At 33.5% G+C, this 27,569-nt stretch overlaps 3 protein-coding genes and 1 long non-coding RNA gene across 21 annotated transcripts in view; 3 read left to right on the top strand and 1 right to left on the bottom strand.

Annotated features, from left to right (window-relative positions):
- Positions 1 to 1,849: 1,849 nt before the first annotated feature.
- LOC148617173 (glutathione S-transferase omega-1-like) lies at positions 1,850 to 5,616 on the top strand. Its single transcript, XM_088584610.1, has 5 exons — positions 1,850 to 2,007; positions 2,782 to 2,887; positions 3,552 to 3,771; positions 3,976 to 4,105; positions 5,076 to 5,616. The coding sequence occupies exons 1-5, from the start codon at positions 1,983 to 1,985 to the stop codon at positions 5,318 to 5,320; spliced, it is 726 nt and encodes a 241-aa protein (XP_088440736.1). The 5' UTR covers positions 1,850 to 1,982; the 3' UTR covers positions 5,321 to 5,616.
- A 3,937-nt stretch (positions 5,617 to 9,553) lies between these two features.
- On the top strand, positions 9,554 to 14,590 carry LOC148617174 (glutathione S-transferase omega-1-like). The gene is made up of 5 exons (XM_088584611.1): positions 9,554 to 9,715; positions 9,996 to 10,101; positions 10,764 to 10,983; positions 12,068 to 12,191; positions 13,248 to 14,590. Exons 1-5 carry the CDS (start codon positions 9,691 to 9,693, stop codon positions 13,481 to 13,483), a joined length of 711 nt encoding a protein of 236 aa, XP_088440737.1. The 5' UTR covers positions 9,554 to 9,690; the 3' UTR covers positions 13,484 to 14,590.
- A 7,412-nt stretch (positions 14,591 to 22,002) lies between these two features.
- On the bottom strand, positions 22,003 to 23,972 carry LOC148617175 (uncharacterized). Its single transcript, XR_015922447.1, has 2 exons — positions 23,466 to 23,972; positions 22,003 to 22,725 (listed from the first exon to the last, which is right to left on the bottom strand). It is a non-coding gene; the product is annotated as an uncharacterized LOC148617175 (long non-coding RNA).
- Positions 23,973 to 26,269: 2,297 nt separating this feature from the next.
- Positions 26,270 to 27,569, top strand: part of LOC148617176 (F-actin-uncapping protein LRRC16A-like) — a 70,326-nt gene continuing 69,026 nt past the window's right edge. For all 18 annotated transcript variants that reach the window (XM_088584618.1, XM_088584613.1, XM_088584614.1 and 15 more), the window contains exon 1: positions 26,270 to 26,448. In XM_088584618.1, coding sequence (XP_088440744.1) covers positions 26,412 to 26,448 — 37 coding nt within the window. In that variant the 5' untranslated portion in view covers positions 26,270 to 26,411. The remainder of the gene's footprint in view (positions 26,449 to 27,569) is intronic.

The following is a 27,569-nucleotide window of genomic DNA, read 5'->3' on the forward strand; positions in this document are numbered from 1 at the left end:
GAAAAATGTACCTTTTTTGTATATCTATTATAAGTGTTTGTTTAAACCCAATATCGTTTACCCTATATCGCATACCCTATATCACAACGCTGGACCCATATCGCACCCCTTCACGGACCATACTTGAAGTATTATAGATAAAATATATGATATATAATGAACATGACATGTCAATATCTGTATCACATGTGGTATCAGCCCTTGACCTATATCACCCTGTGGGCCGGTGTCCCTCGTGGTGATATAGGAGTCTCGGGTTGATACCACTTGTGCTACAGATTTTGACATGTAATATTCAGTATATAAGACAAAATAATGTTTTGTGGCAATACTTCATCAATGACGTAATATTGATGACACTAGTATTAGAACCTATTTACATCCAGAAAACTTTATGTCCACACCCAAGAAACAACTAAGCAGGGGACGCTTACTCTACCGGTGCACAGGGCCGTAGCCAGGTTTTCTGAATGGAAAATGCGAACTGATCACTGAAAAGCAATTTCACTTGGTTATCTGGTATGATTCCTCTTGAATTACAGGCTAAGATGTAAATTAAAAACGGGGTCACTCCCACCCGTCGCATCCCCTGGCTACGACCTTGTCGGTGCACCTGATCCATGCTCCCAGTTTTTAGCGGAGTCCGACTTGCTCATTTACTTTTGTTACTTATGTATTATTTTAGTTACTTTATAATCTTTGTTGTGTGTTTTCCGTTTTCCATGTCTGGTCTTTGTCCCTAAAAACCACTAATTCCACTTTCCATAGGCTTCTATGCTAATTTCACAATATTCAATGGCTTCTCTGGACTTTACCTTAACTTTAACCTGCAGAGGACTATATATCAGCATGATTCTACATATGTCAGCTCACAATCCTCAGAATGGCATGTGGGGTTAGCAGACTTGCAGTGCAGTACTGGTCACCGGAAGTGAAGGGTCTATAAATAGCATGGGAAATCCCAGTGTTTTCACAAGATAGGGGTATATTTAAAAATCATTATGGAGATTAGGCTTCACATCACAAGAAGCAAAATGCACCTATAAAATGTACAGAAATGTTTTTCCTTTCAGAAACTGTTTACATTTTTTAAATAAGATGAGAACTTTTTTCACAGCCCTATGAGGAACAGGGGTAATTTCTGCGTAGGACTATTTTTGCGTACGTTCCAAATGCTCATTGGTTGAATTGGTGGTCTGTAACCTATATCTATTTGATTTCCGCAAGATTCTTGGTTCCATTGATTACGCTTTATATTTTCACATGTAATTGACTGTATTCACAAAAATGTAGTTGTTTTTTGTTTGGGTGTGGATACCATTACCTTGTCAAAATATGACCAAAAAGTGACCATATTTTTTTATCCATTGAGAGATAACAAAATTATTTTAACCAATCAGATTACAGTATTTATATCAAATTAATTTATATTTTAGTAAACTTCAAGCAATTAATGTTCTGTCCTTTTAATGCATGTTATATCGGAAGTCTTTATGGTTTCTCATTTGTGATTGGATTCAAGTCTCCAACTTAAAACACTTAATGACTAATTTTTAGTTGTATTTTGGGTCAATAGGAGTCTTCATCGCCAGGCGTCTTCTCCTTCCCGTTTTCTTTTTGAATAAGTGATAGTTAAAAGATAGAAAATGTAACAGACAAGTGTAGAGAAGATCAAAAAGTAAACACGTTAAAATTTCAATATTGAAAATACAACGAACGCTAGCAATACATTTCTTTCATGAATATGTTATGATACCCACTTTTACAGTCATTGTCACTATTTAAACTCCGTTTTATGGTATGTACATTAATCATGGATCACAACAAAATATTTGTGTTTCTATTGTATATACAGTGTAGATATTGATTTCGTTTAAACTGATGTGTAATGAAGTCATAATTTAGGACTAATTAGGGTACAAGGGTCGAATATAAAACCATAGGCATAAAGACCACAACATAACTCTGATTTTTTATCTAAGATGACACAAAAGGCATACAAAAAAGGTAAATCAAATTTTGTGTATTTCTGTTTTTGTTTACATACCCGCTTTGCTGGAAAGTGGCCATTGTCAACCGTTTGTAGTAACGCCAAGCATTGGGCTGGCCAAACAAGCATGTTTTGCTCCGCATTTGCATATTATTTTATTATTACGGCTACAATCAAGATACTACTACCCTAGTTGGAGTAAAACATACGTACGTGTATTTATATAGTTTAAATATATTTATAAGTTAAGAGCAGATGAAATCATATTTTTTCTAATGCTTTACTAGTAATTTCAGTGAAGATAGCAACTGATTGTTTCAAAACTTTTGAAAACTGAAAATGTGTGTTGCATATTTTGACCGGGATTTTGCATAACCCCTAATGAATACGGGACGGATTAAGATTTTTTTAAAGGAAGGACTCCTATCCAGAAATTTATATAAAAGGAGGTGGTCAAGGCTATCATTCGTTTAATTTTGTCCAAATTTTGCACAAAATTAATAAATGTTTTCAAAAAAATCTAGGCATTCATTTTCTTAATTTTGCCTAAATTAACACAATTTTCCTAAAAATAAAGGGAGAGTCCAACCCTGAGAACGCCATCTGGATCCAGGCTATCATTTGCACAGGTTTGCCAAAATTTTTACACGAAATAAATAAAATAAAACATTTTCGCTGTTGCCATCCTCATTGTTTGTTTGCTGGATTGATTATGAATACAACCTTAAAACTATTATCATGCTTTTTTTTTTACATTACTAATACGTTTTGCATTGTTGTTTGTTGTTCAGGGTCTTCCTTTCCACCATTGGAAGCTGGCAAATTGCGACTCTACAGCATGAGATTATGTCCTTATGCTCAGCGGACGAGAATCATCTTGGCCCACAAAAAGATCCCGTAAGTACTACTTATAGGAGTGGGTGGACCCTATTACTATGTCCGACCTGTCATCCTTGGTGACCAAATTCCAAGAAAATTTATTTCGGAAAGTCGACGAAACCTTCGAGCATCAGTAGCTACCTTCCAACAGCGCGAAGAGAAATAGTTCAAACAAAGGAGTAAAAATTAATAGTACTACGAAATAATTTTGTCGTAATCATGACATTAATACTGTTATAGGAACGTCCAAAACTTCGATAATTCCAATTTTACTTCGAAACCTTTTCGTCTTAACTGCCTTTGCGTTCGCCCAATATATACTTCCGCGAGGAAATTTCTACTCTACTCGCGGACGTATAGTTCACATATTCTCGTGACTTTTCTTCATAGTTTAGATGTAAACAAAAAAACTTTAAAGTAGTCAGTTAAACCTATTTTGAAGCCAAGACTGAACTTGTCGTCTTTGTTTTTTTTTTATCATTGGTGTGTTTTAGGGTTCACTATTCTATTTATTTGCATTGGAGAAAATCACGTCTTTGTATCTCTTAATATAATACGTCACTTCTTCAGAGCAGTTCTGGCAATATTTCTATCGAAAATATGTAGAACTCCTAGGAAAAAGTTTTTTTTAATAACAAATCGTATTTTTTTAAGTGCAAAGTATTCTTTTTTTTTTTTACAGCTATGAAACAGTCAACATAAATCTAGCCGATAAACCCGAATGGTTCCTAGAAAAGAATCCCCTCGGTCTTGTTCCAGTGCTGGAACAGGATGGAAAGGTGGTGTATGAATCAAGTGTTTGTAACGAATATATCGACGATCTTTATCCCCAGGATAGGGTCACGCCAACAGATCCATACAGGCGAGCGAGGGACAAAATGCTAATGGAATACAATAGCAAAGTATGTATAAATAATTGCTGCATACGATCCCCCGCGACTTTGGAAGCAATATGTGTCTTGATATTTTCATGTGTATTATGATCGTTTTGAAGTGATAAATTTGGTATGACCCGAGCTGCAGTGAAAAAATGATTAAAAAAAAATGATGTAAAACGGTACATGTAGGAGTCCGTAATAAAAATACTTTTCGAATGTCTGTTTCAGTTCATAACTTCATACTATAAGGCGGCCAGAAGTGCAACGGAAGAGGATAAACAAGCCGCACTTGAGGCCGCATTCAAGGCTGCAACTATCCTCGAAAAGGAACTAACAGAAAGGGGAGAATTTTTCGGAGGTAGGAGAAACGAGATATGTAGAAAAAGATACTTTATTTGTATTTTACCATCTTTGGCTGGGAAATGCTTGTGAAAAGTTAATTCCAAACTGTTGGTCTCATATTGTGTTTAACCTCAAATCGAAATAATTCCTTAAGGAGGTAGACCTAGGGTAAGGGACATAACCCTTGAAATCTGTGAAATGTTTGTATCATTTTCAATTGTTCTTAAGCCTTTTATGTTTTCCTTTGAGACAGATTTAAATCAATCAATGTTACTTTGATGCTTACATGAGATTGGTGTGAAATGGTAAATACAAACGTTCCAATGATTTGTAAGAGTAGTGTTCCTTACCCTAGGTCTACCACCTTAAGACATTTTACTTATTAGATGAGACAAGGATTTTTATAGTAGACTAAATACTTTAAAAATCCTTAGATATGACTAAAAGTCTTTGAACCGCTAGAAAGCGCAGTGTAAAGCGTTTAAATTAAAGATACAAGTGTACTATAAAGAAGCCTCGCCATTGCTCCTAGTTGAAGTTATTATTTTGCTAGTTTGGTGTAGATTATGTTGAATGTAAGAAACATGTTTAAGTAATTTATGTTTGCTAATTATGGTCAAATAAATGCGAAGTATCTAATAAATTTCGATAACTCGCATGTGAAATGATTTGGTAAACGTCACAACACGAATGTAAACAATTGAGAAAAAAAACGTTGAAATAGTGTATAATGTAAAACGGGCAATCAATCTGATACCGTGAATAACCACAATAATAATTACTCGTGTTGAGAATTCTTGAAGATTGAACTAATTCCGGGCGCTCTTTAAATTTTGGCGTGGTCATATTTTTATTATTCACTATTTCCAATCAATCGTCACATCAAAATGGACCATTTCGAGGTCGGAACATAATGACGAAGGTTAATATGTTCTTGTTTTAATTTCAGTTTTTAAATTATTTTATTCTATTCTGTTACTTTATAGGCGAGACCGTTAGAATGATAGATTATCTGATGTACCCCCACTATGAGCGGATTGATGCCGTCAGGACAGGAATGAACATCGATATCCTGCCGCAGGATAAATTCCCAAAACTTAATGCTTGGATTTCTAGATTGCAAACATTACCAGCTGTTAAAGAAACCATGTTTGACACAAAAGTGCATTTGGACTTTATGAAATCCTTCAGGAGCGGGAAAACTAATTATGATATTGGACTAGAGGAATAGACGGGGAGAGTGACATTTTTCCACAGAGTTATCGGTCCTTTCTCTCCCTTAGAGAAAAAACTAATTATGATATTGGACTAGAGGAATAGACGGGGAGAGTGACATTTTTCCACAGAGTTATCGGTCCTTTCTCTCCCTTCGAGAAAGGATATTAAGTGAGGAGAGAAATGACCGATAACTCTGTACAAGAGAATGGGAGTTGGGACACTAAGTTACTGAGCTTTGCTCATATTTTTTGTTTTTATATTATTTAGCATTACTGTAACTATTTTGAAAATAAAATGTTCTTATCACAAGTGTTATCAAACTGACCCAGTGTGTACATAAGAGCATCCATTGACATGTAGGAGATCATGGATTATTTACTGATATGCCGAGTGTACGTATAATAACCCACTGGCAAACAGTTGTTTGCTTTAACGGAAGATGACACAGAGAAAGTAATATTTTTATACCACGACAATTTCATTGTTTCAACATTTTAGCTCACCTGGATCGGTGGTACCACTGACCTGATGTCATCACTTTCTGTCCATGCATCCTCCTTATTTGAATTTTTCACATTTTGCTAAACTACATGAAAAGCCAGTTGGACCAATTTTAGTCAGACTTGGCTGAAATGATTCTTTCACATAATATATACTTATGGTTCTATTTGATCCAACAAGATGGCTGCCAGAAGCTACCTAAGTTCTAATTAGCCAATTTTCAAAGATCAACTCCTCTGAAACCACAGGAACTTGATAGGTTTATTGGTCGTAATACCCTCTACTAACGATCCACGCTTTGTGTGGCTCAGGTTGCTCAGCAGGCGTCTGCAGCCACTCTAAGTTGCCATTGAAACCTCATGAGGAAACACATTTGGGCCAATATCTCAGCTTTTACTTTAATAGCTAATGGCTACCATACTTGGCAAAAATAATGAAAGGGACAACCTTAACATGTGGTTAATAAAATAAACAATATGGCAGCCAGAGGCTATTTCTGCTTCCAATTTTCAAAAATCAACTCCTCTGAGACAACATGTGCCAATGTTCTGAAACTTGATATGTTAAATGACCTCAAAGCCCTTTACTACCGATCCACTATTTGTGTGGCTCAGAGGACACTCTGAGTTAACCATTGAAACCTTATGGTGAAACACAATTTGGCTTATCTCTGCATTTACGTGTACGTGGCTCAGGTGGGCTGGTTTAGTGGATGACAGGAATGATGTTGGGAACTTTCTTAACCTTTTGTTTTATGATCAAATGATATGACCACAAGATTTCAAATTCTCCGGTGAGTTGAGCGATTCAGGCTCTTTAGAGCCTATACTAGTTATATCAACGAAGCAGTAATCGTATGATTTGGATGTCATATATAGGCACTGATAGGGAAATGCGAAGAATTATTTTGCGCGCACAAATTACTTTACTAGTATAATGTTTTTAGGGCATATAATATATTTTTGCGCAAGTGCATGTAATAATATTTTCCGCACACTATATGTTGCGGGTACAAAGTATTTATACCGTGCGTACAAAAACCCACACATCTAAACACTGCAATACAGTTTACAGCCGAAAAGCAAAGTCGACAAAATGGCGACGCCAATCTGCAAGTCATGTGACGATTGACCCCAGAATGACTACGTTTTTCACTGCCACAATTCTGACCAGAAAATCTCTTCGTTTGACGGTATCGGGTACTATTAATAAAAAAAATCGAAGCTATCTTTCTTCATACATGGTTTTCTTTGAATAATTAAAAAAATATGTGAGAAATACCCGTGTACTGAATCATATTCAAGGGCGTAGCTGCCTATACGCAAATACGCAGTTGCGTACTTTCGGAAAAAGTAAAAAAAATAAAAACACACATTTTAAAGATGAAATAAAGGTTTTATGCAATGACAAATCCTTTTTAATACATAATGATACTCCAATATACACCATAAAGTAATTCGCGATATCAAAACCATCAATTCCGGAAATTTTGTACTTTTCCATATCCCAAAATTTATCACATATGCATACCATGAACGTGGTATAGGCTCCGAAAAACTGGTTCCAAAATCGTTACAATTCAGGAGTTTCCCTCAGGGTTTTGCCTTGCCGAACTCACTGGGGCCTTGAGCGATCCCCCCACAAGACCCCTCGCCGTAATTTAGCGTACAACTAAAACAGGCCTAGCTACGCCTCTGATATTCCATATTTCTTAGTGGCGGACTTATCGATGCATGGTGAGGAAGAGGGTAACTATGACTCAATGTTGGAACAGAAGTGCAGCCTAAGTTTTTTGGACCCTACCGTTCACATTACTGGGCTTTGTGAGACATATACGTGTATGCAAAATTGCAAATTTACCCAAAATAAATACCAAAACCAGCTAGCAATAGAAAATAGAATCCGCTAGCCACTTCTTATTCTTCTGTCCATTGCATCAAGCGCTCAGGAGACAACATACCTCGACATGTCAACTTCCGAATTAACCGACTTCAAATCTACTCCCGTTTTGATCAGATGAGATGTCGGATGAGTATAACGTTGGAATGTTTACCAAGTTTCAAAACTTTTTGATACAGGGCAAACTAACCACCTAAATTACACAGTTACTTCTTTATAATAATTTTGAAAATTGCTTATGACCTGAGTGAATACTTAGAGCCTTAAATATCAACCTCGTCACTTCGTACCTAACTCACCAAATGCACGTTATGAGCAATAGGGCAGCTAGTCTACTTCCTTGAGCTATGCTATATATCAGTGATATAAGTTATATTTATAGCATAGTATTCCGAGTTAGACAAATAAACTTTCGAACGCGCAGCGTGAGAAGTTTATTTGGCTAACGAGGAAGGCGTTGCTATAAATGATTTGTAACATGAATGACACGCTCATGACAGTCCGTGCAGAAAAAAATAACATTTGGCGGGAAAATCTAATAACCCGCACAGTAGGCAGTATGGCAGACGCATTCTCTCTACCAGATTGAAACAATTCAGAAAAAGGTTTCAAATGTCCTTAATCCGCCTCAAGATTCCACCGAAATTGCAGTGGCGCCCATTTTCGAGGAAAATGCTAGCGTTGAAGCGACTAGTGAAAATTCGAGCGTGTTGGCCATCCCACCGATAAAACGTCAACGGACCACACCAGAAATCCTTAAAGACGTTACAAATACTAAAGGGGTAGTTCAATTTTCAAATTGCAACTTCAACTTTCACTAACTTTTAGCTCTGTATTTGAGCAAAATTTCATTTCGATACATTATGTTCAACTTGGGGGTTGTTTTTTTTTTTGCTAATATGTTTCAAAAGTAGAGAAATGTGTATTTTTTCGGTTCTATCTTTAAATTAATGAGTAGACATTCTATTTTTTGTTCTCTGTCTGGCAAAGAAAACGTGCAGAGATTTAAAGATTTGTATTTTATTATATGAAACCTAATAAAATTGACATTTGTATGTGTGCTTTTTTGTAGGCGTAATCTTTTCCCAAAGAGGCGGAGCTTACCCATGCAATATTGGTTTTAGTGTTTTGGTTATTTCATGGCTGTTTCCTCATTGCATTATATAGGCCCATGTGACCTTTCATGCAATATTATTTGGTTGCTTCAATTTAGAGCATACATTTTGGTACATGCTTGTCGTCTCTATGTTATTCCATAAAAAGATCAAAGGAAAAAAGAAGATTCATGTTACAATAATTATTCATGATTGATATAAGAAAGTCTCGTTTCTGAATCCTGTAACTACTTTGCTGTGGTTCATTTTTATTAATTTAGATCGAAGATTAGAATTGGTATAACAGTCGCCAAAACCTTCAGATTTGTAAAACCCGTTAGCATCTGAAATTATCTTTCACTACGGCAGGGAAATAGTCCTACTGGCATACCCCTTTAAAATTTAAATGCAGATAATTAGGTCTAATTCATAGGTGTTTTTAATATATCAAATTTAATTCTATGCTATTTACGCAAATAAACAAATCCATAAACAACTTTTACTGCAAATTAAATATGCTAATTAATTTGGTTTGTATTTACAATGATAATGAAGTAAACCTATCGTAAATAAAAGAATATCGGAGGTATTACATAGGTACGTGCATATATGTATATGTATGATAAAACAACATTATTGAAATTGAGCGGGAAAATTGACGGGTACCACACCAACATTGCCTCCCCGTGTACCTATGTCAACAGAACAATCGATATCAGATCAGACTTAATCGGAAAATATGTTTTCAGTGACGGTCTACATTTCGTTCCTTTCTCGGTGACGATATTTATACAAATAATAAGTTTATCTAGGTCACAATGTAGAACGACGACCTTTATAAATACCAGTACTTTGAAAAGCAAAATAATAGTGAAGTAAAATATTGGAAATGTCTCTTAAATCTCACTCAAAAGGTAGGACAGATTTTGAACAATGTGTTTTTCTTCGATTTTTTTAAATTTCTGATCCACTGCAGTTTTATTTTCAATAGTGTTAAAAAGTTTCAAAAGTTTTCATTAATAAAGTTGCTGTTTTCATATAAAATGTTTTGAAAAAATTTGAAGAATTTGCAAAATTAAATGTCCATTAATTTTGTTAAAAATTATATCATCTTGAGTATGAGCTAAAATAAAAGGACTCATATCATATGTATACACATTTGTTTAATTAACGATGTTTTCTTCTCGCTTTTAGGATCTGAGTTGCCTCCGCTTGAAAAGGGCAAACTGCGCTTATACAGCATGAGGTTTTGCCCTTTTGCCCAACGTACAAGACTAGTCCTCGCACATAAGAAAATTAAGTGAGTGAAAACATTTTAATAGTTTCATGTTTGTTGTTTGTTTGTTTGTTGTTTGTTGTTTGTTGTTTGTTGTTGATGTGGGCGGGCTTATCATTGTTGCTTTTCCTAAACAAGTTCTGGAATATTTAACGGTAACACTAACGTATGCGTCTTTGAAAGTTGAGTAATCTCGAGTAGGCCTTTTAGGTACAATTTGTAGCTTATAAGTTCTTGTAGCTTCGAAAAGGCTTTATCTATATTTGTTCTTATTTATTTATTTATTTATTTATTATTATTATTATTTTAGGGAAATTTACACGTCATATTTTGCTTTTACTTTATACTCCGACTGCGTTCTTCGGTCAGGTATCCCGAAGGCTGGGTTCCGCTACCAACAACAGTTGGTTCTACTGATCACTAACATCGACCGTCAGAGACATGTATTGGTATTCAAGGTCGTTGAAAACCCACAATCATCATCGTCAACAGCATTATGACTCAGCTGCTATTGTAACGATATGTTATTACCGTAAGTGACTAAATACTTCAAAAGTCAAATATAGAAAGTCGCTTACTTTTGGAGGGTGTATTTATAGGACCAGGACACTTTTTATCTCTATGCTTCCTTTCCGGCCTTCTATCATGTGTTCATTCCTTGAATCAAACCTTGATTTTCTTTTTAGATTTGAAACAATTAATGTTGATACAAAGAACAAACCCGACTGGTTCCTTGAGAAAAATCCATTAGGACTGGTTCCTGTTCTAGAACAAGATGATAAAATAGTGTACGAGTCGGCCATCTGTAATGATTATCTAGATGATGTATATCCAGAGGAAAAACTCACCCCATCAGACCCCTACAGAAATGCAAGAGACAAGATCCTTTGTGAAATGCATGCAAAAGTACGTACTTAAAGACATATGAAAATATCATTAATTATTTGAAATGGAAAGGTGCTGAAATTCAAACCTACATGTCCATAGTTTGTTGTGGTAAGAAAAAAACATTGATCGGCTAAAATATGATCAGAACAACGTGTTTCTTAAACTACGAATGCAATTGTGCTTTGAATTGAATGTTATCTATTTTAAAAATGCTAAAATTTGGTTATTATTAGGAAGCTTCCTTGGTCGAGCCATATGCTCTGTCGTGCTACCGCAGGGAAGGCTTCCCTGCACGTCGGTTCACATCCAGAATTTAAAATTTGGAAAGGGGTGGGTGGATGACAAGATGTTCAAAACAGCGTCACTCGAAAACAATATATATGCGATATTTTGCGAAAAATTGAAATACATATGTGTTTTATAGTCCTCAACAGACGGACGGTTACACACCTGTCGAATAAAATGTTGGATATCACATAATACCTTCCCATGTTTTATGCTGTATCTGAAAATGGCTCACCATTTGATAGTGGCTTACAATGAGTATAAATCTAACATCATCCGAAGTATGATGCTATGGTAATATGGTATTAATTACCGTTGGGCGCTGGTCTAGAGATTTTTCCAGGCCGTTATATGTCAAGTATTTTGCACCAAAATGCACGAAATTCAAATATTTTCAAAAACAACATGTAAAAGGGACAGAACACCGGAATCCCACTGGATCCGCCAATGTTGATAAATTGATCCTAAATTATAACACTTTTAATTACTACCTCCGAAACTTCCAACGAAACTGCAAACAAACCGCGTTCTAGCGTTACCATTACGGACGATTTTTTTACGAAGAAAACGTTTAAATCGGTTTGAAAAAAAGCTAAAATCGGTACTTTAGAAAGATAATCAAGGGATAAAGGATTCTAGCGGAATTCAAAAGAATGTAATCCAGGGAGTAAGACCAGACATAAAAACAGATAAACACAACAAGAGCATTAAATAATCTAAATAATGCATACAAAGTAACAAAAGTAAATTATTATATTTAAATAAACTAGCATGCATATTTAATGTATGTCTAGTAATACGAAAATTGCATTTGCAGGTAGTTAATACTTTTTATAATTGCCTCAAGTCTAAAGACGAAGGAGAAAAGGAATTTGCTGATTTATTCAAAAATTTAGAAATTTTTGAAAAGACTATATGTGAAAGAGGTGCATACTTCGGAGGTGAGATTTTTAAGATTTTTATTCACCTTCAAGGGAGTCCGAAAAGCACAGAAAAACGTTTATAAATAATATTGCAACCATGAATTCAATTATTTCTATATTGACATTTAATTAATTATGTAGTCTCTAACTTCTATACATCAATTGTTGGCATTCCTTGCTAGACACGATTTTACCACCAAGGTGGACTAGCCCCCGTCCCACCCTCTTAAAAATATTCCCAAAAATCAACTTTTTAGCAAAAGAAAATTAATGAGTATCTTATAAAAAGGTACTAAAAATATGTTTTATCTGAATTCTACGACATTCTGCTAGTTTTGTGATAAATGTCCCTGTGAAACTAAAGATCAGATTGTTCTGTCAATTTAATCATGTAAATCCCATTCCCTGCTGATTCTATGGTTTGTGCCAATTCAGTCTTTCTCCTTTTCTCTTTAGGCATACTCTCAATTCGCATTCCAGCCAAACGGCAGGATACCTCGATCAGTGACCCCGAAATCCTTTGCACTCATGAGCAGATAACTTTAAAAATGGCGGCGATAAACTTCCCGGGAAAATTTTACGTTTCTCCTACTTCCTTTATTAAACAAATTGAAATTAATCAAATAATAGAAAATGTTGGTAACAAACACAAATGAAACAGGGGAAACGTAGATTTTTTCCTGGAATTCTTTGAGTTACTTGCTCATGGGTCGCTGCAATTCTATCAGCCTTTCCATCGGCTCCAAATCAAACCAACAAAATCTCGAGAGAGGGGTTTTCATCTGCTCTTGCGATCTTCAAAACAGAGGCTGTATAGTTCCTTTGTCCCTGTTTAATTGATACACGGTAGGAGATACAAGGATCGACCTCTGTTTCGGAGATTGCCGTTTCCAGATTGGGATGTTGATAGAATTAAAGGTCAAATTTAGAGGCGCCTGCCAGAACATCAGGTCCAAGACAAATATGAGAGAGTATATGTTGCTAACAACTGACTTCTTGTTTTTGGTGTGGTTGTCGAAAATGACCTTTATGAAGCAGGCTAATGTTTTTGGTTAAATACGATATCTATTGCAGGTGAAAAACCTGCAATGTTGGATTTCCATATCTGGCCATGGTACGAAAGGATGAGTCCATTTATTGGAATGGGTATTGAGATGCTTCCGGAAGACAAATTTCCATATTTAAATCAGTGGGTTGCCCGGATGAGAAATGTCCCAGCTGTTCAAGAGACAATGGTTGATGACAAGGCACATTTCAACTTTTTTATGTCATACAGTCAGGGAAAACCTGACTACGACTACGGTCTGTAAAATTACCGAACAATGACAGTTAATTTGCAGTTGATCATACTATAGCTTACAAATGTTTATATCAGTATTTATAAAGTTTGAATACTTATTGTTAAAGCATGTCTTAATTTCGGTATAGCTTCTAAAAGTATACGTGTGTGTGCATGTGTGTGTGACGTGTTCTAATATATCCAGCGTTTATAATACGATCCTCGCCATTCAGGACAAGATCCTCCTAGTTGCTTTTAAAGTATAATAAATATTAAATGTAAATATAAATGTCAAGATTAAGCTTGAACACAAAATTAAATGAATCTTAAAAATGCAAGAAAATGGACGAATAAAACAAAAAGTTGCTGATTATATGCAGTTGTCTCGCAAAACATCATTCAAGAAACAAAACTGTCCATCCTGTTACTACCTGCCCTGTTACCAAGCTAATATCGTATCAGCATAGACACATACTCCTTGGTAACCCAATTAAAATTGTTATGTTAAAAATGTTCGATCCCTTTATTTAAAGCATTTTTGCATGTTAAAAAAATAGCGTACAATTACTATAAATCGGAAATGATATACCATATAGTGAAACTATTATTGAACTTGAAACTTAATTCAAAATTTCCGATCACCAGATTTGACCGATAGCAAGCATGATACAAGAAATTTCAAGTTAGCTTCACACCCCAATATTCATACACTACGACAAAAAAATCTGTAATTTTGGACGGTCTCTCCGAAATCTGATCCGTAGCCTTACGTTTATATGCTGTGCGAACTATTGGTCTTTCTAGCATATGAACATTCATATGATCTAGTGCTCCATTCATTACATCAAGCAGCATGGTTTGTGGTTCAAGTTTTTTAACACGCATTGGTCAGTGCAATGGAGTTGAACAAATATTTTTACTTGAATGATCTAGATCTATTTATCAATAAAAAAATGGTGCAATAAAACTACATTTTTTATCCGATTGGCGCAAAAAGGCAATACCCTAAAATTCGATGTCATCCAGTACGTCAATAAACAAACTTTAAATTTCCTCAAAACTGAAAATATGCTAATTAGTTGGGCTTGATCCCTGGATTGAATTAATAACAATCCAATTAAAAAAACAGCTATCAATACCTGTTGTTTTTTTTCCAAAGCCTTTACTCGAATAAACCAGTCGTTCCGTGTCGCAAGGATTTTTATAGTGGACTAAAAATCCTTGGTTGTTGAAAACCAAACAAGTTGTCTACAAATGTGTCTATATGAAGACATTTGATGCTTATGTAGTTTAAGAAATGAAAACCCCCACCTATGGCAAGCCAAAGTGGACAAAAATCAATATTTTGTAATATTGGAAAATAAAGTTTTAATATAACAAAATCATTTTTTTTAATATTAGAAAATATCTTGTAATATTAGAAATTCATTTTGTAATATTAAAAATTCATTTTCTAATATTACAAAGTTATCACACATTTAGTAATGTTACAAATTGAATTTGTAATATCAGAAAAAGAATTTCTAATATTAAAAAATCACCTTCCAATATTGAAAAATCAGTCACATTTTTTTAAGATTACAAAATGACTTTCTAATATTGAAAAAAATGTAATTGAATATAATATTTCCATTTTCTAATATTAGAAAAAAAATCAAATTTCTAATATAAAAAAATCGTTTTTTGATATAAGAAACTCAAATGCTTTTTTAATATTAGAAATGAAATTTGACTGTAATATTAAAAAAATAATTTATAATATTAAAAAATAAATTTATAATATTAAAAAAATCATTATTTAATGTTAAAAACACTCATTTTTTTCACTTTGGCTTGCCATAACCACCGTCGTATAACCCCTATATAAATAGTAAATACGTACAGAGATCACAAAAAGGTTTTCAGTAAGTGTAAAGTATGGAAGTCTATTTCTGTCATCGTGATAAGTAAATGTCGTGAAAAATTATCTCGAAAAGTCGTGATAATTTGGGTATTTTGTCGACATAAATGACAATTTTATCTCAAAAAGTCACGATAATTTAAGACTCCAGCTTGTAACGCACAACAGAACTTATTATTCTGACTTATTTGCCACAAAGTATCCTTTCAAGGGGTGTACCATATGCGTTTCCATACCTTCGAAATAAACTAAAAAGTCCAATAACGAAAGGAAAAAAAGAAGAGAAATGCTGAATACCGTCGACAAATATTTCATGAAGGGGTGAATCCGCCGGCTATTTAAAAAAGGGGGCAGTGGTTCTGATCAAGAGAATTGAATAAAGAAAGGGAGTTCCAGGCTACTATTATTTACTCATATTTTTTTTTTGGGGGGGGGGAGGGGGGCAAATTTTAAACACGAAGGTGTAGGCGCATTAAGCTATTGAAATTTGCCTAGAATTATCAACATACATTGTATTTACATCCAGAAAACTATGTCCACACCTCAGTAACAACTTTATATTTTCACTTATGGTAAACTATATGATAATGAATGTATTCATTAAAAATGAAATCGTTCTTGAGTGTGGGCACCATTTCCTTGCCAAAAATATGACCAGAACGTGACAAAAAAGTAAAAAAGTTTGATAGAATATCTGAGTATTGGTAAACACCACGCATTTTTCTCTGTCCTTTCAATGCAAGACTTATCAAAAGTCTTCATGTTTCTTTCTTTGTATTCTTGACATAGAGCGTTCTATTATTTGACACCACAGGAGACATCCATCTGAACGAAAAATATGCCGAATACTGAATACTGGCAGTTCAGTTGTATTCTGCATGATCTCAATTTTTACATATTTAGTATGATTTTTCAAGGAGATGACAAATCACAGTAAAATTTTGCTTAGGCGGTGGTTTAGTAATTTTCTCAGGGATGATGTCTATTTGTGGTCTGGTGTAATTGATGTTTGTAATAATCACTCTGTTTTCATAATTGCCCTTCTGTTAAAGAGAAATCAAGGGAACCAAGATTCTAGCAGAAATCTAAAGAATGCAACCCAGGGACAAAGAACAGAAAAGGGAAACAGACATACACAACAAAGAACATAAAGTGAGTAAAATAATACATACAAAAATAAGAAAAGTAAATGAGCAACTTGGACTCCACTAAAACTAGGAGCATGGACCAAGTGCACCGGTAGTGTAAGCGCTCTGCTTTTCTAGAAACACCCGTTGAGTTGGTCATAAAAAGTCAAATCCCAGGAAGACGAAAAGAAAAGGAAAACCATGGCACGAAAGACAAATCAGTTTTCATGGTGCACATGGATACACCGTAACGATCCATGAGTTCATGATGACAATTTCCTGTATGTTTAAACTTAATTGTTGCAATTAACAGTTTTTTAATTGCACTTAAGCTTTTCCGTTTAGCTTAAAGGAAACGATTTGTTTTTTTTGGAAATGTGCACTGACTTTCCTAAAATGATCGATTTTTTTATTTTGAAAATAAAATTTTATCTTTAGAAGCACAATTCAGGTATGAATTTGAGATTTTATACATTCGATAGCAAGGGTTTTAATTCTGTTGTTCCATAAGGACGCTACCAAGTCAGAAAATAGTCTGCTAGTCATGCATGCAAACGCAAGGATTGTTGGAGTTGAATACATACCAAGTTCACCTAGAGCTGCCATATTACCAGCCTCTTTCGATTTTTCAGGTAAATAAAAACTTATATACTATGATTGATTTGTACATATCACTGGAAAATTGATCTATACGAGTTGACAATATTTGGATTCAGACTCAGTATTTTACTATAAGTTTTACTATAAGTCTCACTATATACTAACATACGTATTGACGATCCATGCAGTGGCGGGTTCAGAGAATCACAGTGGGGGGGGGGGTTAGTGGATACAAAAAAATCTTTTTTTAGGTTCCATCTATGTCCATTTGTGGCTTTGAGCTGGCATTTTCCATCCCGGTTGGGTTGTTGTCTCTTTTACATAATCACCAAATTCATTCTCGATTTATTTTTAAAATCTACATAGAACAAATAATGCATATTAGCATTATATGCACCGATCTAAGAAGATTTATAAGAGGCTGTTGAAAGACACAAGATTATTCTATATACAAACAATGTACATTACAATCATAATATAATTAAGTGTAAGTGTTTGTCAGAATCAGGCAAAATGGGAAAAAAATCAGAAACATGCATGTCAAAACCCCACCGATTTGACAATAAAATATCAAGGATGCTTTCTCTACCTAAAAAGACCACTATATAATCTCTGCATCATTAGATTTGCTCAGAATTTTTTCAATAGAATCTTAGAAAAATGAGGTTTTTGACAGAATTATCTCCCCTTGAAATGTTCAGTTTCAGTGTATTTCGATCAATGAAATTGTAACTTAAAGATCCAGCATGATAGGGAAAATCTTGTCTGTTTGATTCTGATGCTGCAAATAATCAAATTACAATATCAAAATGATGTTTTTTCATACCATGTTTCACCTACTGCCTGATTCGTACATGTACTGACACTTAAGAGTTTATTTCTTAAAAATTAAACATGCTCATTTATTATAATGGATATCGAAGACTATTTCTTCTTGATAAAATATTCCTGTAGATTTTAGCAGTTATATTACTCATATTTTCATTATTAAATAAAAATATATTTTTTTTCATTTTCTGATAACAGAGTGAAATGTTCATTTAAATGTGTTGCATCATTTCACATGTGCATATACAGGGCATTATATTACAACATGTAACTCATCTTCAATATCAGTACTATGATTGAAATTAATTTATAAACATACAATACAACCGTATCGATTTTAATTATTACCGATCTTGATCGGTGAGCATTATTAGTTATCCAGAAACTTTATTCAAGAAAACACTCAGGCGCTTGATAAGCGCTACAGGAGCGAAAATGAAATAATGAATTCACACAAATTTACAATACAATAAAGTACATGATTGATTAGTATGTGTATATATCAGATTAGAAGTCCTATAGTATTTTAGTCAAGGAAGCGAAATGAGTACAACACGCCGATTACAAAAAATAAAAAAAGTAAAAAAAATTAAACTACTTTTTAATTTATCAATTACTTATCCATCAGTCATGTGACCTAGAGGGGTATGATGGGCGGTACCACACCTTTTATGGATGAATTAATTAATGAGCTTTATTACCGTACGTTATACAGGTACACGCGTACGTACCACAGAAAGAAGTGTATAACAGTGAAATTAACGGAATTCATGAAATTTAATATTATGATGTGCATTGTATATATATATATATATATATATATGGGTTTACATAAAAAAGGATAATATTCTCGAAAATTTATTTGTGTAACATTTTGTCAGTGTTTTGGAACAAACAGTGTATTCATGAAAATTACCTGGATGTGGGCAATATCTTTTCAACCTATCGCAAAAAGATAGAAAGGCGAGTCAAAACTTTAATGTTACAATACTTCAACATACCGTATAACTTGTGTGGGGTAGGATTCGTTCTGTAATAGGGGGGTATATACTCATTTCGTATTTCAGTGACTGAGTTGTTTGAGCAATGAGCAATGTAATGGAGTTCATTTCCAATATCAGAGCCACAGAGTGTACATATTCGTTCATTTTCTGGAATTCTATTCCATCTCCCTGTCTCAATAGGGATTTTTAAATTACAAGTTCTTGCCTTACATATATATAATCTACTTGCTTCTTTAAGACGTATAAGGTATGGCTCAAAACAAAATTCAGTCTTGAAATTGGAATAATATTTCCCTCTCGAGGAATTTATCAGTATCAGAGAACCACTTCTGAATAAACTGGTCTTGAAGACGCTGTTTTACAATATCTTTTAAAGCATTCAATGTATAAAAGTTTACATTATCCCATATCTCACTCATGCCAATATTGTCAAAAATAGATTTTACGAAGCTAATCCACTCCAAAGAACGATTACCGTTTGCGTATAAACTATATAATAGGTCACATAATTTTCCAGAAAGCTTATTTTTATTGATCATAAGCTTATACCAAAAACAAACCATACGCACCTTGATATTAGTTTCTAGAGGGTATCTTCCAAGTTCTCCATATATCATAATATTTGGCGTTGAAGATCGCACGCCAAGTATCTTTTTGCAAAATTGCAAATGGATTTTCTCAATACTTGAAAGATTTTCGAAGCCCCATACTTCCGAAGAATAAGTAAGAATAGGGGTAACTAGAGCATCAAATAATCTAAGTTGAAGGTCTATTGGAATGTGCAAGTTGGGTATTTTATGGTATAAAGCATACATCGCCTTTTGGGCTTGATTAATAAGTTTATCCCGGGTTTTACAAAAACGACCATTAAAATTGAATAATAGCCCAAGATAAGTGTACGAATCACACTTTTCTACATTATCATTAAATAAGGTAAAATGAAAATTACATTGACATCTTCTATTACAAAAAATTACAATTTTAGTTTTATTAGTATTAACCTTAAGTTTCCAGGAAGTACAATAGGATTCAAACACTCGAAGTGAGTTTTGTAATTCTTCTTCCGTATCAGCAAAAATAACTGTATCGTCTGCCTGCATAAAGTAAAATGAAAAGTTTCAAATATTCACCAAGTCTATCAAAAAATACAGAATCTAGGAATTGTAAATTGGAACAAGAATTTTCATCTAGATAACTTTCTAAGTCGTTGAGATAAACGGAAAAAAGAAAGGGAGATAATTTCTCCCCTTGCCGTACACCAATTTCACATGTAAAATAATCAGTTTTTGATTCTCCATAGTGAACACATGACTTAATATCTGAGTACATATTATATATCAATCTGAACATCTTCCCATCTATACCCGATTTTAATAGTTTTTGATATAACCCTACCCTCCAAACTGTATCAAAAGCCTTCTTGAAATCTATGAAGGCACAAAAAAGTTTTCTGCCAGAAGAAAGATACAAAGATATAAGAGAGTGTAAAACAAAAGTGTTGTCTTGAACAGAGAATCCCTTTCGAAATCCACCTTGTGCTTGAGTTATAAGTTCTAACTCATCAGTAAATGTTATAAGTCTAGTGTTCGTAATAGAGGTAAAAACTTTACCAAGGTTTGACGTTAAACAAATTGCTCTATAATTATCTAGGTCATTCTTATCACCCTTGTTTTTATAGACAGGTTTAATAATTCCTGTGAGCCAGGCATCAGGAATTGTACCGCTATCAAATACATAGTTAAAAAGCTTGTTGTAAGTCGGTAACGTCAAATTTAACGTACTCTTAATGTATTCACTAACAATGCCATCTTCAGCAGCTGCTTTAGAATTTTTCAAACTTTTTACAGCAGAAATAATCTCGTCATCAGTTATATCAAAATCTAACATATTTACAATACTTGGATCGATCATTTGATCAATGTCAAACTCATCATCATCATTTGGATTTTCATTTAACGATTTAAAATAATTGTACAAAGTATCAACTGAAATATTAGCCTCGTCTGATGTTTTGTTATGCTTTAATTTATTCAATATTTTCCACAGACCTTTAGGATTTGTTTTGGAGGTTTTTCTAAGTTCAGCCTCCATTTTATGTTTGTAGTTATTGTATGCTTTATTCATGTTTTGCTTGTATTCCTTGCTCGCTTTTTTAAGCTCATTTCTGTTGTGTAGGTTTTTGACGAAGCTGTAGCGATTGCGAGCCTTGTGAAATTTTTGACGTGATTCATGACATTCTCCATTGAACCAAATCTGAAATGTTTTGTGTGGTGCATATTTTTTGTGGTTGTGTTTCTTGCTAAATGCATGAGTCGCTGCCTTTTTGAACAGGCCACCAATGGAGTTAACAATATCATTGACTATGTTTTTTCCATCTTGACCAGCGTCATTCAGGTCATTTAATTTTTTATTGATTTCGTTGATTGTCTCAATGTCATCTTGCACTACTTCAACAAATCGGTTTTCTTTGTTTGTGTTCCACCTAGGAATTCGTGTAGCTTGTTCGTGGTGTGTATCGTTGGAATGTGTAGTAAAATTATTCATTGTTGCGTGGAAAGTAAATTGTAAAGCATTGTGTACATCAGAAAAAAGGAGGTTGAACTCTAATACATTTAACATTTTTACAATTGGAATAGCACTTGAGGACAATAAAATATAATCAATTAAAGACACATTTTTACATGTTTTTTGACCAATCATATAGTCATTACCCATTAATCTACCATTACCAATATAGAGGTTGTTTCTCTTACAAAAATCAATTAGCTTGTAACCATAATTATTAGCAGGTGAAATATCTTCTGAGAATCTCGAAAGAGGAAAATATAATTTTTTCAATTCTTCAAAATCACAGATATATGATCTAAAATCATCATCATCTCCTATGTCATCCAAAATATCAAATAGAGAATCATCAGGAATTACTACTTCATTCAAATGTCTAGTTTTTGCATTAAAATCACCAACCGTACAAACACAGCAACCATTTTTGCTTAAGATGTCATGCATCTCATCCTCAATTTCATTAAATGCTTCACTAGATGCATATTTGGAATTTTCCGGTGGTAAATATATACAACCAAGAAGAAGATCTTTATCTAACTTCATAATATCAGATGAAAAAATTACCCATTGAACAAAATTAGAACTAGTCTTAATGAATTTCAAAAAATGTTTGAGATATTCTCGATAAATCACCACAATTCCACCTGATTTTCTTTTACAATTTGTTCTTATTTTTGAATTACATAAATAGCCATTTGGCAAATTTAATACATCAAGTTCGTCTGTTTTTGACTCTACAAAAATGTTTACATCATGAGACTTAACTAGTTCGATAAACTCTGGACAATTGAGTTTCGACTTCAGTCCACATACGTTCAGGAACAAAATGTTAATATCATTCTTTTCTTCAGAGGGGGGAACAGCTCGTCTCCTGTGAGCGCCATCCTATCTGCCATTTTGAGGACGCAGAGGCCGGTTATTTGGTCCGTTAGGAGTGTTAAATTGTGGTACGAAGTTCGGCGGTCCACGGAAAGGTGGAATATTTTGCTGTCCGTTGTTGACAGGCCCATGATATCTTGGGGGATCAAAGCGTGGTGGTGGAGGTCCAGCGACCGAGGCCCATTACCCGGCCCAAAGAACTGTTGATCATTAGGATTTGCAAAGTCGGACGGTTCAGCTAGTCGGTTACCAATGTACAGTTTGTCAAGCACAATTCAAGCATTCTTGTGACCAGATCTTTTTAGACTCGCTAACTTTGGGATTAATTCTTTCCTGCGATCATTTATTTCAGTCGGATATTGCTGATAGACTGAAAGTATAATGTACACAGACTTCGATCAAAGGGACAGCTATGTCACTCTTAACAAAAAGTTTTGTTTGTTTGTTTGTTGCGGTTTTACGTCCGAGCAGCAATATTTCAGCTATATTCAGACGATAACAAATAGTAATTTAGCGAACCAAGATTCTAGCAGAATCAAAAGAATGTAATACAGCGACAAAGACCAGACATGGAAAACAGACAAATACAACAAATTGAAGAATATAAAGTAACTAAGACAATACATTCAAAGTAATAAAAGTAAATAAGCAACTCCACTAAAAAGCTGGGAGCATGGACCAGTTGCACCGGTAGAGTAAGCGTCCTCTGTTTTTTCTATAAACACTCGCCGAGTTGCTCATAAAAAGTCAAGTCCGGGTAGACAAAAAAGAAAAGGGAAACTATAACACGTTGAACAAATCAATTTTCATGGTGCAGATGGATACATGTACACCGTAACGAACCATGACTTCATGATGACGACCATAAAACTTCTGATGACTTCAACCTTGTAGCAACATAAACCTCTACCAGAAGCCTAATTCTAAAAAAGTCTAGCGCGATACAAATGTCTGCCTAGTTACGGAAAGCCCGGGCATAACGTACGAGTCGTGATATAAAAACGCCATACGTAGGTGCTGAAGAAATGTTGCCACAGACAAGGAATGTTGACAATACGGAATGAAAATTATCGCAATTGTCGTATAGTTTGGTCAAAAGTTTTCATTTACCATCTTTCTCTAAGTATAAATCCTTGGTGTAGGTCAAGATATGAGGCTGACTTCACATTATCCTTAATCTCAAGTTCTTTGGGGTAGATGCGATGTATCAAATCTCTGAATCTAGATTATTTAACTATTATACGTCAGCTATATAGCGGAAACTGAGATTTAAGGATCTAGCTAAACGACGTTCTTTCGTTCGGATCAGATCAGCTGGATCAGCTATAAAGTCAGCTAAGTCTAGCAAATGTGAGTAAAATAATGATGCCTCAAAAATTTATTTTTTACTATAAAAATCATTAAAATTAACAAAATGATAGTGATAATCTTGAGAAACTTATGATGAAAATACTGAGGAAGAGTCTGTTCTATCAAACAAAAAAAAAAATAAATAAAAAAATAAATAAATAAATAAATAAAAATAAATAAATAAATAAAATAAAATTTGCCTGTGAAAATTAATATTTGCTTATTAGTCAATAGATTTCAGATTATCAGATTTTATCATATAAGCTCAGATCTCGACTCATACATAAATGTGTTACATGAGGTCAATCAGTATTACATAAAGTAAACGACTCAGAAATGCGGAGATAGGTACAGATATAGAATGCAAAAGGTGATAAATCTATCATAATATAACAGATATTTGTTTAATTAACACAGAAAGTCTTTTAACACATTCAAATCGCAAAGAGAGTGTAAACCATCCATTTTGTTGCGTTTTGGATGTGCATAATACTTTGCCAAATACTTTTGTCTTAGTTTTTAGCGGTAACATTTTCGCTAGAAATTGCCCCAGTGAAAACAAGTGATATATGTACATGTAACGGTAAACTTACGACTAAAACATATTATTATGCAATAATATGCGTATCATTTCAAGGAGGTTTCTTTTGTCTTCTCACTGGTGATAAATTCAAAATATTATATACGGATCTCCTGTACTTGGCGATCACAATACTGGTATATAAAAAAATATTCCAGTATTGTATACCAGTATTGTGTTTTTTCCCCAAAAAATATATTAATTGTGTATAGTATTGTGAATTATTCCAGTAATTTATACCAGTATTGTGAATATATTGAAACAATAATTTTAAGATTAAGAGCATTATTAAGTATCTTAAGTACAACAGTCAATTAAAGCAAAGGACAAATTATAAATATTCAGAAATGTGGTAATTATAAATATTTATAAATGTGGTAATTATAAATATTTATAATTGAATTACAAACAATTATAATTTGTTATAAATATTTATAAATAGGCATTTTTGTTCACTTTGGCTTGCCATACATGATACTATTATGAACAAGACACGCCTACATTTAAAATTTACATTATTACAATTACGTAACATGCATATAAGGAAACTATATAATAATGATGTAGATGAGGTAAATAATTGCAAAATACCAGATCAGACAAAAAGTAAATAATATGAAAGAAAATATTAACACTTATTATCTTCCATTGGAAATTTTAAATACTAAAAGATTCTATAGAAGAACATCTATGTCAAATATGCAACAAAATTTATGAAAAAGCTGTTTTTTTTAAATTGTAATGAAAACATTTTTATGGGTGTATCTGCAAAATAAAGTCATTATGTTATTGTTAAAATTTCTATTGCAATGATTAAATAATCATAACAATAAACCTTCATTTAGTTTACTTTCTGTTTTAATTGGTGATTTAGCCTTATTAGAATCAATCATTATAACAAACTATTTGAATTCATTTTATTTAAAAATAATTTGATGCTCTAAATAATTCATCAAAATAACTAAGTTATCAGTATCTAATTAAACCTTTTTGATGTCTTTGATTTCCATTAGTTTTTCTTTGAAGTTCTTCATGGTGTCTTTTATGTTATGTTTAAAGAAAAATGTTTCAGAACAATACAAGCCATGATGAGTAATTTGACCATAAATGGCCACCAAATCTGCCATATCCATCATTCAGTAAAGGATTTAAAATTGCTAACTCATATTGCAGAACAGTATCATGTCTAATTGACTTTGTGTTAGAATAACTCTGTGATTTCAATAATGGAACTGTTGAACTGTTGAAATATTATATGATTTGTTATCACAATAATAAACAGAAAACATTAATTATCTTTTACGTGTTCATATGTGTCTATACTATGCAAGAAACTTTTAAGTATACTAGTTTCATGCAAATCCACATCACAACTGCAACATGACATGCAAATAAGCAAATTTAAGCAACTGGTCAAAATACACAACAACAAACTCATAAAATATATTGTCCAATTCACAGCTCGTGTTTACACAAAAAAATAAAGACACAATTATAATACCATGAGTACAATACTGGTATACCAGTACTGTACTAAATTGAGGGAAAAAAATCACAATACTATAATATTTTTCTCATAGCAGTATTGTGTACAAGAGATCAGTTAGATACAAGGATTTAAAATTGCTAACTCATTAACTGCAGTAAAGTTTTGGAAACTAGATGTTTGGTGATAGACATAATTAATAAAAAAGACTTGAACGAACTCTTCAATGCTATCAGAGATCTACAATTATTTTAATAACAGATAGATCTATGATGCTATTTAAAAGATCGTGTATAGATTTTTTTCTTTCTCCAATTTGCTCATAAAATAAGTTTTATAATTTTAACTAAGAAATGGTTTGAATATTCAATTTTTCGAAAATATTAATTTCTCTTCTTGTTTCAAAACACCTCGAAAACACGGATTTATTTATAACTTGATTACCACGAGTTTAAAGCACATGGTTATTGTTTTGATACTTTATTTAGATCAGTCTACGTCATATCCACATTAAACATGGCGGTTTCATAGCCACTTCCGTGTTTACATCCTTAGAAGTTTTCAAGTGCTCAAAAAGTTATATGTCATATTACCGAAGAACAACGACAAATTAATGAACGACTGGTAGATTTATCACAATATGGCGTCGGTCAACAATGTACCGAGAGATTTACAAGGTGAGAATGTGTGAAAGAGAAAATAACGATGTTTAAAATCGAAAATGAATGTTGAAATGAAAATAATCAGAGCATCAAATTTAAGTCACACCCTTTGACTTTTCTGGCATACAGCATTTGCATTTTTTCTTCAGAAAGATTCTCTCATTTTTACAAGAATGTACTTTGGGGCTATATACATGCAATCGAGAAGATACATGCCATAGAAGAGTCTCTTACCTAAATGGCTAAAATGCTAACATTCACTTTCCTGGGCTGTCAAGCTTTCAACTTTTGACATTGGCAAAATTTTGAATGATCAAAGAGAAAAAAAAAGACATCAAAGGAAAATGCTGCCATTTCAGCTTCAAAATGAGTGAGTCTGACTCAAACTCCCTGACCTTTTGTGGACCAGACTTTCATGCATTATCAGTAATTTTTCAAATGCTCTAATACCCCGAAACTTAGCCTCATATTATTTGATTATTTCCCATTGTCAAATGGAAGACCAAAAAGCTTCCAGTTTTCATAGCCCCAATTTCAGAAATCGGATAAGTCCCCCAACCTTGGCACATTATACATCTAATTCCTCCATGCCATCTTTGATTTTTCCGGCCAGTCCGTTCAAGAGAAATTTTTATCTGAGGCAATCATTATTTTTGTACCACTTTGTCATTGGTATATGAAAAACTTAAATTTATTGTTTGGTTTGGTAAGTATGGAAAGACTACTTTAGAAATAATGGGAAAGTTACTCCCATTTGAGGCTCCCATTTTCTGAAATTATTGAGCTTTAAGTTTTATAACTACATGTACATGTAATTTCAGTTATAATAGTAATTTGAGCAAATCATATAGTAAAGTCTGCTTCAAGTCAAAGGTCAAAATTCATTAAGGGCCAGTTTAGTGTCAGCAAATTGACCAGCTTAGTCAACTGCCCCTGTACCTTTGTAACTTCAGATGCATTTTTTTCTTTTCAATATAGCATAAAAGCGAGCAAATATAACTATTGGCCATTTCAGTTTCAGCTTTAAGCAAAACTTGCCCACTTTACCATTTGGAAATTTTTTCTTATTTCTACCCCTACAAACAAGCAACAGATATTACAAGCCTACATGTTTTGAAGGGTTGGCTACATAATTA

This window comes from Perna viridis, chromosome 5 (genome assembly GCF_037379345.1).
Source record: "Perna viridis isolate PV_CMFRI_1.1 ecotype Kerala chromosome 5, ASM3737934v1, whole genome shotgun sequence".
Classification (NCBI taxonomy): domain Eukaryota; kingdom Metazoa; phylum Mollusca; class Bivalvia; order Mytilida; family Mytilidae; genus Perna; species Perna viridis.